We start from the raw sequence: 17,184 nt of genomic DNA, 5'->3' as shown, positions 1-17,184 counted from the left end.
ACAAATAAAGATCTCATATTTGGCACAGACAAAAAAATTTGGTTGGCACGTTAAAACTGCCCACTATTTCTTGTTTGTTCCATCAAAGAAGCTCTATACTAATCGAACTTTTATCTTTCAAATGTAGTTGTTTGAAAAATTAGATATAGAAAAATAATTCTATATTGAATCTTGTGAAAGTATAGTACACCACATTACTCCTCTCCCATTATGTCCCACTCTTTACCTGTGTCAGTCTCTTTACCTATGTCAGTCTCATATTGCTGTCAGCGGGTTTTTCACCTTGTATAGTTCACCTCATGATTATGAGCTTGTTTTTGAGGTTAAGTTAAGTCCTATTGTATTTTTTTAATCATGATATTAAGGTTAAATTTATTTAATTTCTTAGTTTACCCAATATTAGATACACCATATTATATTGTTCTACGCTCCAAAATGTCTAGTCTTGTGCATGCACGGACGTGATTTCACGGTGGTTGTGACTTATGAGTTAGTTATTTAATCTGAAAAAAAATTCCCACATAATCTGTTTGAGGTGAGTGATGTTTACCATCGAACGATAAACTCTTGGCTCGGTAAGTTAAAAGAAAATACATCGGGTACAAAAAAGATCTCAACAATAAATAATACTCAAATATACTATGACTCCCTATTGAATTGTTGTTTTGCCCCCCTTTTTTGTATTTAGAGGTAATTTACTAATTTATATGTTATCATTTCATTAGTTATAAAGATTCTTATTGTTTTACAATTTTTTTAGGAGTATTATATTTATTGATCTTATGTAAAAAGGAATCGTGTGTCACGCACGTTAAAGGGTGTGATGCCCAATATTTCTTGTATTAAACCATCAACATAATACAAGCTTTCAAAAGAACAAACAACTTTATCTTTCAAATGTAGTTGTTTGAAAAATTAGATATAATTGATTTGCCTCAACTTAATAATTCTATATTGAATCTTGTGAAAGTATAGTACACCACATTACTCCTCTCCCATTATGTCCCACTCTTTACCTGTGTCAGTCTCTTTACCTATGTCAGTCTCATATTGTTGTCATTATCGGGGTTTTTTTCCACCTTGTATAGTTTTTGACAGGTCTTCACCGCGTCATGATTCATGAGCTTGTTTTTGAGGTTAAGTCCTATTATTTTTTTTAATCATGATATTAAGATTAAATTTATTTAAATTAATTAGTTTTCAATATTAGATCCGCCATATTATATATATCTTTATTAAAAACTACGATCCCAAAATGTCTAGTCTTGTGCATCTTGCGGACGTGATTTCACAATGGTTGTGACTTATGAGTTTCGGAGTTATTTAAGGCGTTCGTGGCGTTTCGACTTATATATTCTTTTAAGCACATTCTTGTTCGGGTCATAACAGGCATAGAAACTATAATTTGCCTGCATTAGGCACATCGGAGGTCGAAAACAAATAAGAATCCGGACATGCCAATAAGCCAGTATTCCAACCTTACGTCCCGCTTCTACGTTCATTCTACAATAATGTCATAAGGTGCCCGACATTAACCATATCTTCCAATTCCAAGCATTACTTTTTAACAACAAAAGACTTCATAAATCCATCAACCCCGAGAATTTAACTGCCAATTTTCAACAACCAAACCAATAATCATAAAGACAACATCCATAATCAACTCATAACGCATTCTAAGCAATTCGCACAATATTTCAAGACAACTCAACAATATGCTATGCAACCCGAAATCTTCCAACTTAATGAATACGATAATAATGCGTTTCTTTCTTTCCAATTCTCATACTATGTCAACAATTCCATTTATTTCCACATTAGCTCATAAATATAAAGAGAACACATTAGAACCATATTAACTTTCAAAAACGACCCACAACAATTGCGCAACTTCAACATAAGTCATTAAACTTTCATTCTCACCATATAATTCTCAACAACAATAGCTAAGAACACTAAATAAATTTGATTCATTCTTCCTTCACAAATCGGAAATAACATACCAACACCATAATTTCATGATTTCCATTCATTCCTTCACATATACAACACGCACAACCATCCATAATACGACAATCCAACATGTTAAATAAATTAGTCCTCATACAATCTAATACATACACACACACACAACTTACCACAAACTTTATTCATCTACACCCTCCACAACATACACAATCATCTATAACCTATGAAAATAAGATAAAACCATACCTTTCCTTCACCCTCTCTTGGCCAGATTGACGGGGAGTGTTTTTCTTGCTTGACAATTATTCCACGTCGACGGGGGACCTTCCAATTAGAGAAACAAGGAGAAAATATTTTTCCAGAGACCAAAATTAAGGGCTGATTTCGAGCCCCTTGGCCGTGCCCTTTCTCTTCCTTTCTTCAACTTTTCGAATTTAGGAGAGATGTTGTGTTCTCCCTCTCTTGACTCATATATATATATATGAATGAGCACATGACCATGCATTAGTTTTCTTAAATTTCTAGAGTTTTCTTTAAATAATAAAAGTTTTATGATCACATGTCATCTAATTCCATACATTTATATTTCAAGGTGGTCATGGCCCACCTCATTATTTCATGAATTTTAAATTTTCCCATACCCATTCTTACCCCAAATTTTTCTTATGTAAAAAGGAGATAACCTATCGTGCAAAAATATTCCGACACGCGCGTAAACGCGAGATAAACAAAAAAACAGTTGAGCAATGATGCCTCCCCAGTCGCCGTCATCTCTACAGTAAACTGAGCTGTTAGTTCAACGGTTCAATTCCTCCGCCAGCTGTCATTTCCTTCCTTTTTCCCACTATAAATAACCTCCTCCTCCGCTCTTCTTTTCCCATCAACTTTCTTCTCTGCCAATTATTTCAGTTTCCCCTTCCTATCGATTCTTCAGTTTTTTCTATCAATTCATCCAAATGGCGCAAATTAGCAGCATTATTAAGGCCTTCGTCCTCGCAGTAGTTGTTGCCGCAGTCGCCACGTCAGCACAGGAGGTCGGTTTAGCTCCAGCTCCGTCACCGGACGCCGGAGCAGGATTCTCCGTGCCGGTTTCCGGTGCTTTGATCGGAACATCTCTGATCGTCTCTCTGTTCGCTTCATTGAGGAATTAAAAGCAATTTCATTGCTTCGATTTGATTGGGAATTTGGAGGTTTTATTGTAATCGAAATGCTATTATTCGATTGATTCTTTTGCCTTTGTATATATGAAGTGTTATTGATTAATATCTGATTTTTCTTAAAATATTTGCTTATGGATTGTGTTCCTTTTATTTTATTTTAATTTTTGTTCAACTGGACTTGGATTAGCAAACAGAAACTTGATCTGGGATTATTGATGAACAAAGGCATTTACTCTGTTTTACCTTGCAATATTCTTAATCTGCTGCTTTTTTTTTCTTTTTTCTTTTTTTGGGTACAGAAATATTAAACTCGTTCATAAGCTTCATTGCTAAAATCTGCTAGGAGGAAAAAACTCCATATACTTTTAATCGCTTCTTCCCATATTAGCAAATAAGGTAAAATGAGAGCAGAATAGAGGTTGTAGTTGTAGGTGAAATACACTTTAGGAATTTTATTTCAACGGCCAATTTCCAGTCACAACAACAAAGTTTAATGTACTAGTTTTGTATTTCCGCTTTGAGTAACAAAGGCAATCTCCTGCTGGAATGACTCTGATTAGTTTACTATTTTAATAAGAACCATGTTACCAAAAAAAAAAAAATTCAAAATAAAATATCAATTAGTAAAAACAATTATGCTTCTTGTGATAAAATAATAGATAGCCGATTTGAAGGACTGCGGGAAGAATCTAGTTTTACATGAATGCACGAAAAACATGACTAAAAAACTTCCCCATACAATTTTTGTTTGTTCCATCGAATAAGTAAGAGGCTACAAAACAAAAAAAAGATCTCATATTTGGAACATACAAAAAAGTATTGGGTGCACGTTAAAACTGCCCAATATTTGTTTTTCCTTTCAAATGTAAAGTTTGAAAATGGGAAAATACATTAAATCCCCCTAAGTTGTTCTCAAAACTCACTTTAATAATTTAACTTTACGGGTAGCGAATTGGAGGAGGAAAATGGGGAGGATGAGAGTTAAAGAGTTAAATTCTTCTTAAAATGTGTTTACTTTCTGAGAATTTTATTTCACCAGCGAATCGCTGGCAGCGTTATTGCGTGTACGAGCAGCGTTATTGCGTGTACGAGTACCTGATTTTATTTATTTAATTTTGGCTTACTTTCTGTTAGGACATAGGAGTACCATTTAACATTTGTGTTAAACAAATAAACAATGTATCACACGTTTTTTACTTTTATTTCCTCGGTTACGTGCCTATAGAAGGGTAGAACCACTTTCTTTGCCACATCATCTCTTAAGGAAGTACTAATTTCACAGCGAATAAAAATAGAGGGGTAAAAAAGTAACCGTAAAGTTAAAGTGTGTAACTAAGTTCTCGGGACAACTTTGGGGAGGAACTTATGTATTTTTTCTTTGAAATATTAGATATAGTTGATTTACTTAACTCATGATGTGAAAAGTGCACCACATTACTTCTCTCCATCATGTCCCACTCTTTACCTAGTGGTCAGAGTCTCATATTGGCTGTCAGTGGGTTGTTTGATCTCTATGATTTTGACAATCATCAGCTTGTGAGTTAGTTTTTGAAATTAAATCGTAATATATATATATTTTTTAAAATAATGATAGTAAAGCAGTTTTTGAAGTTAAATCTTAATGTATATTTTGTTTAAATAATGGTATCAAAGCGAAACTCATATGAGTATTATTTTTTGATTTATTAGATATTAGACTTCATATTATATTGCTCCACGCTTTAAATGTCTAGTTCTGAATATGCAAGGATGTTGTAGTATCACATTTGTTGTTAGTGGGTTATTAGATCACCTATAATCTTGAATAATTCTCAATTAGAGCTAATTTTTAAGTTTGATTAGGCTCAAAATCTATGTTTTTTAATCGCTTATAGTACCTCAAATGAGTTGTAGTTTTGGCCCTCTGTATTTTAGATTAGAAGCAATCATCTCCTATCATTTCATTAGTTGTTAAGATTCTTTGTGCTTTTGAGTATCTTATTATATTTATTGATCTTTCTGTAAAAAGAATGGTGCAAATAAAAGACAGTTCAACAATAATGCCCCCACAGTTGCCGTCATCTCTACAGTAAAACAGAGCTGTTAGTTCAACGGCTCAATTCCTCCTCCAGCTGTCACTTCCTTCCTTAAGCATTTTTCCACTATAAGTAACCTCCTTCTCCACTCTTCTTTCCCCATCACTCAAGCCCATACTTTCTCTCTCTACAAATTCAAATTTCACTTTCCCTTTTCTAGAAAGTTCATCAGTTTCTTCTATCAATTCCATCCAAATGGCGCAAGTTAGCAACATAACTAAGGCCTTCATCCTCGCCGTCGTTATCGCCGCCGTTGCCACGTCAGCACAGGAGGTCGGTTTAGCTCCAGCTCCGTCGCCGGACGCCGGGGCAGGGTTCTCCATGCCGGTTTCCGGTGTGTTGATCGGAACATCTCTGATCGTATCTCTGTTCGCTTCATTGAGGAATTAATTGTTTTTGATTTGATTGGATTTTGGAGGATTTATTGTAATCGAAATGCTATTATTCGATTGATTCTTTTGTGTTTGTATATGGAGTGAGGAGTGTTATTGATAAGTTTCTGAACTTTCTTTGTAATTTTCGTCAACATTTTCCTATTGTAAATGTGATTTTGTTACTGCGTATTTTAATTTTTTATTCAATTGGACTTGGATGAACAAATAGAAAATTGTTTCTGGTATTATTGATGATGAGAAAAAGTTTTTACTGATTGAAGATCAAAGGCATTTATTTACTATGTTTTGTGCCTAGCAATGCGCTGAATCTATTGGTAAAATGAAGACTTTCTGAATGTCTAATTTCCACTGTCATTAACATAAAAACTAAATATTAAATATATTAATTAAAACCCGATTTTGCTTTATATGATATAAAACAATAATAGGCTCGATATTTGCTTGACCAAACATAATTTTTTGGTTAAAAAAAAACTTCCCTATAGTTTTTGTTTGTTTGTTCCATCAAATAAGTAAGGAACTAAAACAAGAGATCTCATATTATTTGGCTAAATCTTTGCCTCTTTAGTAGACAGAAGACACCCATAAAAAATGGTTGGGTCCACGTTAAAATTGCCCAATATTTGTTGTTTGTTCCATCAAATAAGTTTTAAACTAATTTGATTTTTTTTTTCTTCAAATGTAATTGTTTGAAAAATTAGATATGGCTCCCAATAATTATTGTTTTAGGCCCCTTTGTATTTTTGACGAAATTATCTTCTATGATCAATTATGTACAAAGATTCTATAAAGATCTTGTATTTTATTTATTAATATCTTATGTTAATCTTTTGTGAAAAGGGATATATAACCAAAAAAAAAAAAAAAAAAAACTCATCGACAACAGATGCTGTCCACTTCTTTCACTTTCGAAGACCAAAGTGACCCTTATTCCATTTAAACATTTCAATTGGCCATTCCTATTCCACTTAGACACTTTTTGCACCGTTATCGAGCAAAAACCAACAAAAGGGCGCCACCTACCGCACATCCAACCACCAAAGCCCCCGATTTTTAATGGTCCGTCAAAACTCCACGAATTTACAAATTAGTGAATTTACAATTAAAATGAGTTGACACAATTTAATTGAGTTGGCACAATTTAAATGAAATTTGACTCAATTTAATTGGCCACTTAATCCACGTAGAGACGGCGGTGTTGGTTTTGCTCGATAACGATGCAAAAAGTGTGCTAAGTGGAATAGGAATGCCACCTAAAGTGTCTAAATGGAACAAGTAGCCACTTTGAGTCTTTAAAGAAGTGGATGACCACAAGTATTTGTCGATGGGTTTGGCCAAAAAAAAAAAAAAAAATTCTAATGGCCTATACGAACAGATGTCCCATCTTAAACAACATGGCATACATGTGCTATAGTACAAATTCAATGCTCAAGATATTTGATGAAACATAATATAGGTAGGCCAACCACCACGTTCAAGCATGTTACTACCCATCATCAACTCCTATTTGTTAAAAGTTTTAAATAATTAATAAGTAGGAAAGTAGAGCAACAACTGTAAAGGAATCATTAAAAATCCAAATAAATAAAGTATGATTCAAATATTGTCTAGATATATTCCAATCATTTTTCCGCCTTTGATTCAAGAATCTTGCAGAAATAAGAGTGCTTATGTACCTTTTATTGAAGCTTAAATTGTTTTGTTTTTATGTGCATTACTTTTATTTAAGACAACTTGATGGCGAGATTTCAAGTTAAAATGGAAGCTATTCTACGATCTTTCATGAAAATCCTCTATGAAATTCATATCGCGTCGATTATGTCATAGGAACTGTCTCAACCTAGAATAATGAAAGCAGAATTTTCTCACATATTCAATATTGTATTAATGGCTTTCTCAGAAAACTTTATCATTAATGCAACATTCATTTTGCTTATTCATCAGTAACGTAAATTGATTTGGCTTACTTTGTTACACGCCTACATTATGACAATCAAAAGAGCACTATTCATTTTTAAATTAGAAGCGCCATGTTTTAGGTATGCATTTACTATAAAATTCTTCTCACTATCAACTAATAGACAATATCTGACTAGGTCTTGCTGATGTCAACAGTGAGGAAGAAATAATCAAAGGGGAATATCAACTGATTATGACTAACATTCTAGGTATTAATTAGGGGAAATTGGAGCAACAAGGAATGTCTAGACGCCGCTTTTATTCATAAAGATGATTCATCAAACAAGAAGATTTTAAGAAAATATGATTAAAGGTACATTATTTATTTTTGCTATATCTCATTGATGTCACATCATCATCCCCAAGTAATGTTTTTAGAGAGAACCAACTTGCTTGCAACTACCAATGGCTCCATCATACATATCATCAAGATTGTATTTGAATTTGAATCCACTGTCCATGAGTTTCTTCGAACTAGGCCGAGGGAACTTGAATTCTTTTGTCACCTTCAAACAACTACAATAGAATCAAAAGAGCCAATAACTTACACTTTTGTATGTAACATCAAATATTTGTAATAATTAATGAGCGTATCAAAATCTTAATCGACAGATAAAAAAAAAAAAAATCGGAGAAAAACTCACTCAATAGTTGGGATTTGGAATTGAGGATATCTAGCTCTTAGAAATTGAGATAATTCATCTGGACTTATATCTGCACTTGAACAAATGTACCTCCCTTTAACATTTGGACATTCCAAAAGAAAAATGTGAGCTCTAGCCACATCATCTATGTGCACCAATGCGATAACTCCAGAATCATACTCTATGGTAGTCCAATTCCCTACAAATTTAATTTGACAAAGTGAAATAGTAGAAGCATACAATATGAATTTAACAAGTATATATTCACAGTGTAAAATATTCTATGGGTCAACAATATTTTTGGTCCCTCGTGTATTAGTAAATTTTAATTTTAATCCTTATATCTGACTAAACACATTTAACTTTCAATTACTTGAAATGTGGATTTTGATTCCTTTGATTATCAATATTCACTAATTTTCAAAATTATTGACCGTTTCACCGTTTAATTACATACATGTTATGTTAAACATGTATTGTCAGGCCATATTTGAAAGTAATATCGTTATAAAAATAAAGTAGGGTGTGTTAGGTATGAAAGAAAATATTTTCTGAAAAATATTTTTCTCAGTACCGAATACACCCATAGAGTAAAAATTTGTTATATGTTGTGGGTTAGTGTATAGGAGTTAAATCCATAAAGATACTGCTACATAGAGTACCTAGAATCATAGCCATGGAGTAGCGAACAACTTCAGGACATTGAGGAGTAATAAAAGGGCCAAGAACCCAAGCATGATTCAAACACACAACATCAACTCCATTTTTCTCTCCAAAATTTAGAACTTCTTTTTCTATTAATGTTTTACTTATGGAGTAAACAGCTCCTAAAGGATTCAACTTTTTGATAAAATCTGTATCACTCCACGAACTTTCTTCTACTACATCTTGATCCTCAGTAACGTAACCAACTGTAGCATCACTAGAAGTGTATATAACTCATTTAATTGTTTTCGAATCCGAACATGCCTTTAAAATGCCTATAATCCCAGTAATAGCTCTTTGAATCTTCGTCTCCTCATCGTTTTTATCCTCGAAATCAACAGAATGACCAATTATGACTCCATTGCACCCTTCAATTGCTGGTTGAAAGCTTTCGGGCTTTTCAGGATTTGTCCTGAAAATTTTGAGTTTATTGGATGCATTTGGTAATTTCTCCAAGAAACTTGCTCCTTCTGATTGCATAGAACATGGAAAATTAGCAGGCCTTAATGATTTAGAGAACGGAAAAGGATTAGGAATACCTTTTTACTATACGAAATATTTTAGTTTTACTATGTTGTTATTCATATTCTTGTTGTTAACAAAATGTCTCAGCATATGCTTTTTGGCATAATAAAGCTCCAATTTGAAGTATAACGAATGGCAATTCCAAATTATAATCAAAAGCAAAGGATTAAATTTGGACATTTCTCCTAAATTACGTACGTAGACATATTTGGATTTCAGCCAGTGGTCCATATTGGAGTTCTATTAGAATCAAGGGAAAATTTAGATAATTTCTAACGACAAGGTTACTAGTGACCCAAAATAAAACAGAGAGTAAAATCAGTGACACAGCCACATTCAATGAAGGGTTATACGGCGTAGATAGAGTAAAACCAAAAAGCTTTAATACATATATAAATTTTTGAATCCCTTTTAAAATAGAAATAAGTTCAAGGTGCAAAGGCGGCATCTTTAGATTTTTCTGAATCCCTTGTTAGGACTAAATTTTGAAGAGTGAAATTAAAATATTTCGTATAATAAATTAACTAGAGATCGATACATACCTGGATCCAAGTTATTGTTAAAGGTGGTATTAACAGAATAACCAGATTGTAGGAGCCTCATTATCAACCAAGATGTTACATAACCTGTTCCACCAGTTACACATACAATGCTCTTCTCATTCTTCTCCATCTCTCTCTTTTTTCTTTTGTCAAATTCCTTATATGAAGTATATTTGTGTGTCTACATTTATATATACACATAACAGAAATTAAGATGAGATGCTAATACACGTGTTCAGTCAGGTATAAGTTTTATATACTAATCATGCAAAGAGATGTTACTTGACAGTTAACACCTAGAATTATTATCACTTTCTATAATAATTAAATATCTATAATATAATATATAGAGATAGTTTGCTAACTTAGCTATAAAATATGTAACCAACGAGATATGATAAAAGCCGAATATAGAACTTATCATTAGTGTAACCTTCATATTGCTCATGATTCATAGAGTTGTATTTAATATGTTACAAAAAATATGTTTATTCATCGTTAATCATGAATAATATGAGTTGGTTTGGATTACTTAGTAACACACATTTACAGTTTGACGATCAAGAGATCACCATTCACATATAATTTGCAATTTTGAATCCACTAATTCACTGCCTGTTGTTAATTCCGTTACCTAATCCTCTTGTTACAACTATATTAAAAAAGTAGTATTCAAGTCATCAATATTATTTTCGCCTTGTTGAGGCGTTGGGTTTGAAGGAAATAAAATTGGACGGAGTCTCCAAAATCTTTTTGAATTGTGATTCTTTATTAACATACACTCTAGAGGACTCATCAAACAAGATGATTTTAAGAAATTAAAATGACAACATGAAGAAAAGTTCATTATTTAGTTTAACTTGCTAATCTTAATTTATTCATGCCACATCATCATCCCCAAGTGATATTTCTAGAGTAAACCAACTTGTTTGCAACTAGCAATGGCTCCATCATACATATCTTCAAGATTGTACTTGAACTTGAATCCACTGTCCATGAGTTTCTTGGAAGAAGGACTAGGGTGCTTGAATGCTTTTGTCACCTTCAAACAACTGCAAATAAAATTAAAGAGCCAATAATTTACACTTCCGAATGTACATTAATTAATTAGAGGGTGATTTGCATAAATAGGATTTTTCAGTATCATTGTTTAATTTTGACTCCATTAGAATTTTTTTGCAAAAAATGGACACATCCAGCATTAGGCAACAAAATCCTGGCGAATCGCTACGATTTGAAATTGATGGACAAGACTTGATTGTCACAAAAATCATCAATCCCCACAATCTCCATAATTCGGGCCATTAATCCTGACATATTTCAAGTCGACGGGAAAAACTAGCCTCATCATGATTTGTGGCCAAAACCCGATAGATCGCCAGAATTTTGACCATAAATTCTGACGAATCGCCAAAATTGACCACAAATCGTAACGGATCGCCATAAGTTGTTGTGTAAAAATCTCACAAAGACATTTTTTACTTCAAAATCGGTCCAAACCAATTCCAAATGACTCTGAAGTTGATATACAATTTTCTAATATCAATCAATAATTTTAATTGTTAGATTCAACCCAAACCTTCAAAAACCAATAAAATTATTTTATCTTCTTCAACAAACTTTTTTCCAGCTCAACAAAATAAAATAATTGTGTTTTCAATTTTCTCCAACTAATTTTAGTTGTGTGATTCCTCGAGCCGAGGGTCTATCGAAAACAATTTTTCTACCTCCAAGTTAGAGGTAAGATTTGCACAATGGAGGTAGAGGTAAGATCTGTATACACTCTACCCTCTCTAGATCCCAACTTTGTGGGATTAAACTGGGTATGCTGTTATTATTGTTGTAATTTTAGTTGTGTGATTATAATTTATTGGAATAAAAGAAGGATAAGGAGGCCCAATACAAGAAAGTACAGAAATGACAACAACTCTTTTGGCAACAAAAATAATATAGTTGGCAAATTTTAATATTTGGCAACAACTTAGTTTTATTGTTGGCATATATGATGAATCTTTTAATTTTTTTTTTTTTTTTTTGCCAAACGATTTGATTTTGTTGCCATAGTATTGACTGTTGTTGCAAAAGTTTATTAAGCAACAACAAAAAAATTGTTGTTGCAAAAGAATAACCATTGGTAAAAGTTTATGCAACAACAATATTTTTGTTAGCAAATGTCTTCTTTCTTGTAGCGATAGGAATGTATTTAAATCTTAAACGACAAATACAAAAGTAGGAAAAACTCACTCAATAGTTGGGATTTGGTATTGAGGATATCTAGCTCTTAGAAAGTGAGATAATTCATCTGGAGTTAAACCAGCACTACAACAAATGTACCTCCCTTTAACTTGAGGACATTCCAAAAGAAATATATGAGCCCGAGCCACATCATCCACGTGGACGAATGCGATAAGAGAATCATACTCTATATTTGTCCAATTACCTACAAATTTAATATGACAAAGTGAAACAGTAGAAGCATTCCATAATTAGGTGCTCACGTTAGGTTAGATCAATAATATGATTTTAAAAATTGCTTAAACACATTAATTGGTATGAAAAATGCTTATACGATCAAGTCATTTATTAGATAGTTCCTGGTATAATAAACACTAATTGAGAAATCAAATAAATATGGTGACAAACATGCTAAAATAGGTAAATTACATTGATCATGTCTAATCTTTATAGGCCGTTACGTTCGGTTTGAAACTAGCATATCCCAAGATTATAATTTTGGGATTAAAACCAGGACTATTACCGGATAGCTTATCTCACCTTCTATATGAATAAGTTATCCAGATTATAATCCTGATTTCAACTCCGGTATAACGCACCTAATCTCTTGAACCAAACGGCCCCTTAGTATAGATAAACATAAAACCAAAATAATAAGGATTTAACTTATACTCCATTCGTCAATTTCATTATCATGCAATTTAACTTGCTACAAAAGTCTACTTGCTCAGGCTACTAATTTCACATATTATAGGTTGTTATATTTTTTCATTATCTTTAGACATATGATAATGTAAAAACGTTTTACAGTACTGTAGTATTAGTTAAACGAAAATAATAAAGAAATTGTTGAAGAAATACCTAGAATCATAGCCATGTTTTGAAGAACAATTATAGGGCATTGAGGAGCAATGAATGGGCCAAAAACCCAAGCATGATTCACACACACAAGATCCAGCCCATATTTCTCTGCAAAATTTTGAGCTTCTTTTTCTATTAAAGTTTTACTTATTGAGTAAGCAACTCCTAAAGGATTCAACTTTTTGAGAAAATCTATATCACTCCATGAACTTTCGTCTACTACATCTGGACCCTTTTCGTTATAGATAACTGCACCATCAGTAGAAGTGTATATAACTCGTTTAATTGTTGTTGAATCCAAACATGCCTTCAGAATGCCCAAAATCCCGGTAATAGATCGTTGGATTTTCGTCTCTTCATCGTTTTTATCCTCGAAATCAACAGAATGACCAATTATAACACCATTGCACCCTTCAATTGCTGGATGAAAGCTTTCAGGCTCTTCAGGATTTGTCCTGAAAATTTTGAGTTTTTGGGATGCATTTGGTAACTTCTCCAAGAAACTTGCTCCTTCTGAATATTGCACAGCATGCAATGCATGTTCCAACATGCATGGAAAATTAGCAGCTAGCAGGCATTAATGATTTAGAGAAGGAAAATTAAAGGGTCAAAATTAACCTTCACTAGATAAAAAATATTTTAAGTTTACTCTCTGATATATTTTGTTTATTCATATTCTTGCCGTTAATAAACAAAATGTCTTAGTTTTTGTTCTTGGGTTTAACGAAGGAGTTGATTTCTCAAATGGTCGCTCAACTAATAGTTATTATCTCATAAAGTCATTTTCATTGTTAAAAAATAATTTAGAATCAAGAAGGGTCATGACTTTCTAGGATAATAACTTAACTATTAGTAGAGTGACGATCTGAGAAATCAACCCTTTACAAAACTCCCATTTGAAGTATATTGATATAGGATAATTCCAAATTATAGCAAAAAGTAGAAGGATAAATTTGCATGTTGATGCACCGGCAAAGCTAAGGATAATTTGAAGAATTAGTCTCAAGGGAAATTGAGACATTTTCTACCGGCAAAGCTAAGGTATGAAGATATAACAGAGGGTAAAATCATTGGCACAAGTGCACAACCACATGCAATGTAGGGTTGTATATATTGCTTAAACAGTGTAAAAACAATAGTATAATTCTCTTTTGTATAAATAAAATTTTTTGAATCTCATTAACAGAAGATAAATACAAGTTCAAGCTCCAGGCATGACATTTTTCAATTTTTTGAATCCCCTCACTAGAATTCCTGACTCTCCCATTAAGTAAAATTAAAACAACAGTTATTATAACTAAAGAGATACATACCTGGATCCAAGTTATAGTTAATGGTGGTATTGACAGAATAGCCAGATTGAAGGAGCTTCATTATTAACCAGGAAGCCACATAACCAGTTCCACCAGTTACACATACAGTCCCCTTCTCCATCTCTCTCTTTTTTTTTTTTTTTCCCCCCTCTTTATTTGTCTAATTTTCTTTAGTTTGAAGTATGTTTGGGTGTGTAAATGGATATATATATATGTCAGAAACTAAGAAGAAATGCTGATACACGTGTTCATTCATATAATAATCATGTAAAGAGATGTTACTTAACACCTAAATAATTATAACTATCTATAATTATTAAGTATTGCGAGATTAGAACTTAATAACTCGCCACTATCTATAATATAGCTTGATTTCGCTAATAAGGAATTACTATCCTTTTTAGTCTGTTTAAAATAAACGTCTCTTTCCTAATTTGGCAACTTTTTAATTTCAACATTCCAAATGACCTGTTTATGACAACAAAATTAAAGGGCATGTTGGTACATTATACATATATTCAGTTGAAGACCAAAAGATTCAAAAGTCTTTTTTACTTTTTTAAATTTCGTTCCCAATCAAACTAAGACAAACAAATTGAAACATAGGAGTACTGGTTAAGAACGAGTTCGCCACAAGGGAAGTGCACGGAGAGCGAAGCATAGAGTGGTGTTAACTTCAACCTATTACTTTCACAAGTGGCGAAACCAAAAAATTAGTGTTTAAGAATTAATTTATAGATATAAAAAGTAAATTTTTGACCTATTAGTAGGTGTTCACACATAGATTTAATTGAAACTTGAAAAAAAAAAAAATTGAAGTTAGAAGTTGGGTGTGAATACGCACGGCATTTCATTTGAAAAGAAATAAAAGTGCTATGAGTCGGAAAATTACTTACATTGAAAAATTGATCAAACAATGTTTTGGAAATGTGTTTTTGACAAAATCTGTATCCAAAGGGGCCTTTAGTATTTTCTTTTCGACAAAGGGTGTTCAACTGAACACCCTGTATTGGATGCAGCTATGCCACTAACTTCCATCCAGTTGGGCCAGTGGCGAAGCTAAGGATTTTGCTAAGGGTGTTCAAGAATTAATATATATCTAAAAAAAGTAATTTTCGATCTATTTACTCAATATTATATTTTATATACATAATATAACTTTGCGATGAAAAATATTCAACTGACTTCCCTTTCGTGTATGTAGCTACGGCACTAATGGCCCCAAACGTTTTTCCCTCCTCAAAAGTTTCTTGTCAACGAGTTTAAATTATGTGCATTGGTAGTGTATGATATTCCTAAATTATCAAGACAAATTGCCTGTAATAACATATGATACAATTTATAATAATATGATATGATAACACAACTAAAATTAATAACCTCGCATAACATGTTAAATCATACTCTATTGATTAGTGATATGTAATTAATAACCTCGCATAACATGTTAAATCATACTCTATTGATTAGTGATATGTAACAAAGAAGCATGATTTTCCCCGTATTAATACCAGGGGCAATCTCTGACGTATTCCACAAAACCAATAATAAGATGTTGTTAATTTACTCTTTTAATTTGATGGGTGAAGTATCATTGTCAACCTATATTGCTTGGATTAGCAGATGAAAGCAAATCAAAATTAGTGAGATTAACGTGGTTTTGAGCAATTAGTGGCCGCAGGCTCCTAATTATAAAATGGTACTCTAGTAACTACTTTAACCAAAAAAAAATGATAATTACTGATGAAGACAAATCAGTCAAAGGAGCAAATTGTCCCTCCGTTCTAATTTATAAGAGTAATTTTTTTCACTTGTGCTTTCAAATATGTGATGACATGTGTGTGACAATAAAATGTAAGAAATTTGTAGTTCTAAACATATCATAACATTTATGAGTTCAACTTCGTGATTCTACCACAATTCACTTGATTTACTGAGTTTGAGGTCAATTATTTATACTTATGCGTAAACTTTTAAATAAATATACGAGATCTCAACCAATTTCTTAAAATTCAAATGGACCTATAACTTATACCCTAGATTGGGGGTAGTAATGTCGAGTTATATGGTGAAAACCTACATATCAAGTCGTCTAAGTTGAAGCCATATATATCCTACAAAATCTTCATGAAAACATTTTAATTCTAAAATTTTATATCGCATCGTCTGAGTTAAAGGGATTGTCTATGTACGACTAACGAAAGCAGAATTTATCCAAATCTTCACATTCTCAATATTTCTAGCAGTTTTCCAAGAGATCATTATTATCAATGCAACTTTCATTTTCATTCATGGTTCATGTTGTGTTTAGTATCTATGAAAAAGTATGATTATTCATATTCCATCAATAACGTGTGTTTATTTTAATTAATTACGCGCTTACAGTTTGGCGATAAAGAGATCACCTAAAGTAAAGATGCATGACATATATTTATACATACACTTCTATCACTTAATCATTGTAATTAATGCATATTTTAACTAAATTAAATCACTTAGACCATAATAAGTAAAAAGAAGTAAACTTCTAAATATATTTTTTAACGGTTGACTTAGTTTATTAAGTAATCTGATCGTACAAATATACGTCACATTGTGAGTGAATAGAACTAACCTCTTTTTTATGACAGAGAAGTCCGTAAGACGATATCCTCTTTTCTATGACCACCCCTTAGGACCAACCGCTAACTTCAAAACTCAGGGATAATGAACCCACCCATCTATCCTTCACCACTTAAATACCAAGTTTAATTCGCATGGTGCAGGGCTCGAATCTGTGATCCAAGTCTTAAGTCCCTCAAC

The 17,184-nt window shown here is 32.5% G+C and overlaps 3 protein-coding genes and 1 long non-coding RNA gene across 4 annotated transcripts; 1 reads left to right on the top strand and 3 right to left on the bottom strand.

The window, feature by feature from the left end:
• Positions 1-2,901: 2,901 nt before the first annotated feature.
• LOC132050831 (uncharacterized) lies at positions 2,902-5,855 on the top strand. Its single transcript, XR_009413509.1, has 2 exons — positions 2,902-3,158; positions 5,622-5,855. It is a non-coding gene; the product is annotated as an uncharacterized LOC132050831 (long non-coding RNA).
• A 1,996-nt stretch (positions 5,856-7,851) lies between these two features.
• On the bottom strand, positions 7,852-10,131 carry LOC132050830 (protein BRI1-5 ENHANCED 1-like). The gene is made up of 4 exons (XM_059442183.1): positions 9,974-10,131; positions 8,864-9,373; positions 8,202-8,400; positions 7,852-8,073 (listed from the first exon to the last, which is right to left on the bottom strand). The coding sequence occupies exons 2-4, from the start codon at positions 8,877-8,879 to the stop codon at positions 7,932-7,934; spliced, it is 357 nt and encodes a 118-aa protein (XP_059298166.1). The 5' UTR covers positions 8,880-9,373; positions 9,974-10,131; the 3' UTR covers positions 7,852-7,931.
• Positions 9,141-10,103, bottom strand: LOC132050752 (protein BRI1-5 ENHANCED 1-like). The gene is made up of 2 exons (XM_059442117.1): positions 9,974-10,103; positions 9,141-9,376 (listed from the first exon to the last, which is right to left on the bottom strand). The coding sequence occupies exons 1-2, from the start codon at positions 10,101-10,103 to the stop codon at positions 9,141-9,143; spliced, it is 366 nt and encodes a 121-aa protein (XP_059298100.1).
• Positions 10,132-13,028: 2,897 nt separating the features above from the next.
• On the bottom strand, positions 13,029-14,503 carry LOC132050751 (vestitone reductase-like). Its single transcript, XM_059442116.1, has 2 exons — positions 14,383-14,503; positions 13,029-13,579 (listed from the first exon to the last, which is right to left on the bottom strand). Exons 1-2 carry the CDS (start codon positions 14,501-14,503, stop codon positions 13,029-13,031), a joined length of 672 nt encoding a protein of 223 aa, XP_059298099.1.
• Between the last annotated feature and the right edge of the window lie 2,681 nt (positions 14,504-17,184).

Source organism: Lycium ferocissimum, chromosome 3 (genome assembly GCF_029784015.1).
Source record: "Lycium ferocissimum isolate CSIRO_LF1 chromosome 3, AGI_CSIRO_Lferr_CH_V1, whole genome shotgun sequence".
In the NCBI taxonomy this organism is placed as follows: domain Eukaryota; kingdom Viridiplantae; phylum Streptophyta; class Magnoliopsida; order Solanales; family Solanaceae; genus Lycium; species Lycium ferocissimum.
The sequence above is the reverse complement of the archived record's forward strand: the minus strand, read 5'-3'. Positions and strand labels throughout refer to the sequence as shown.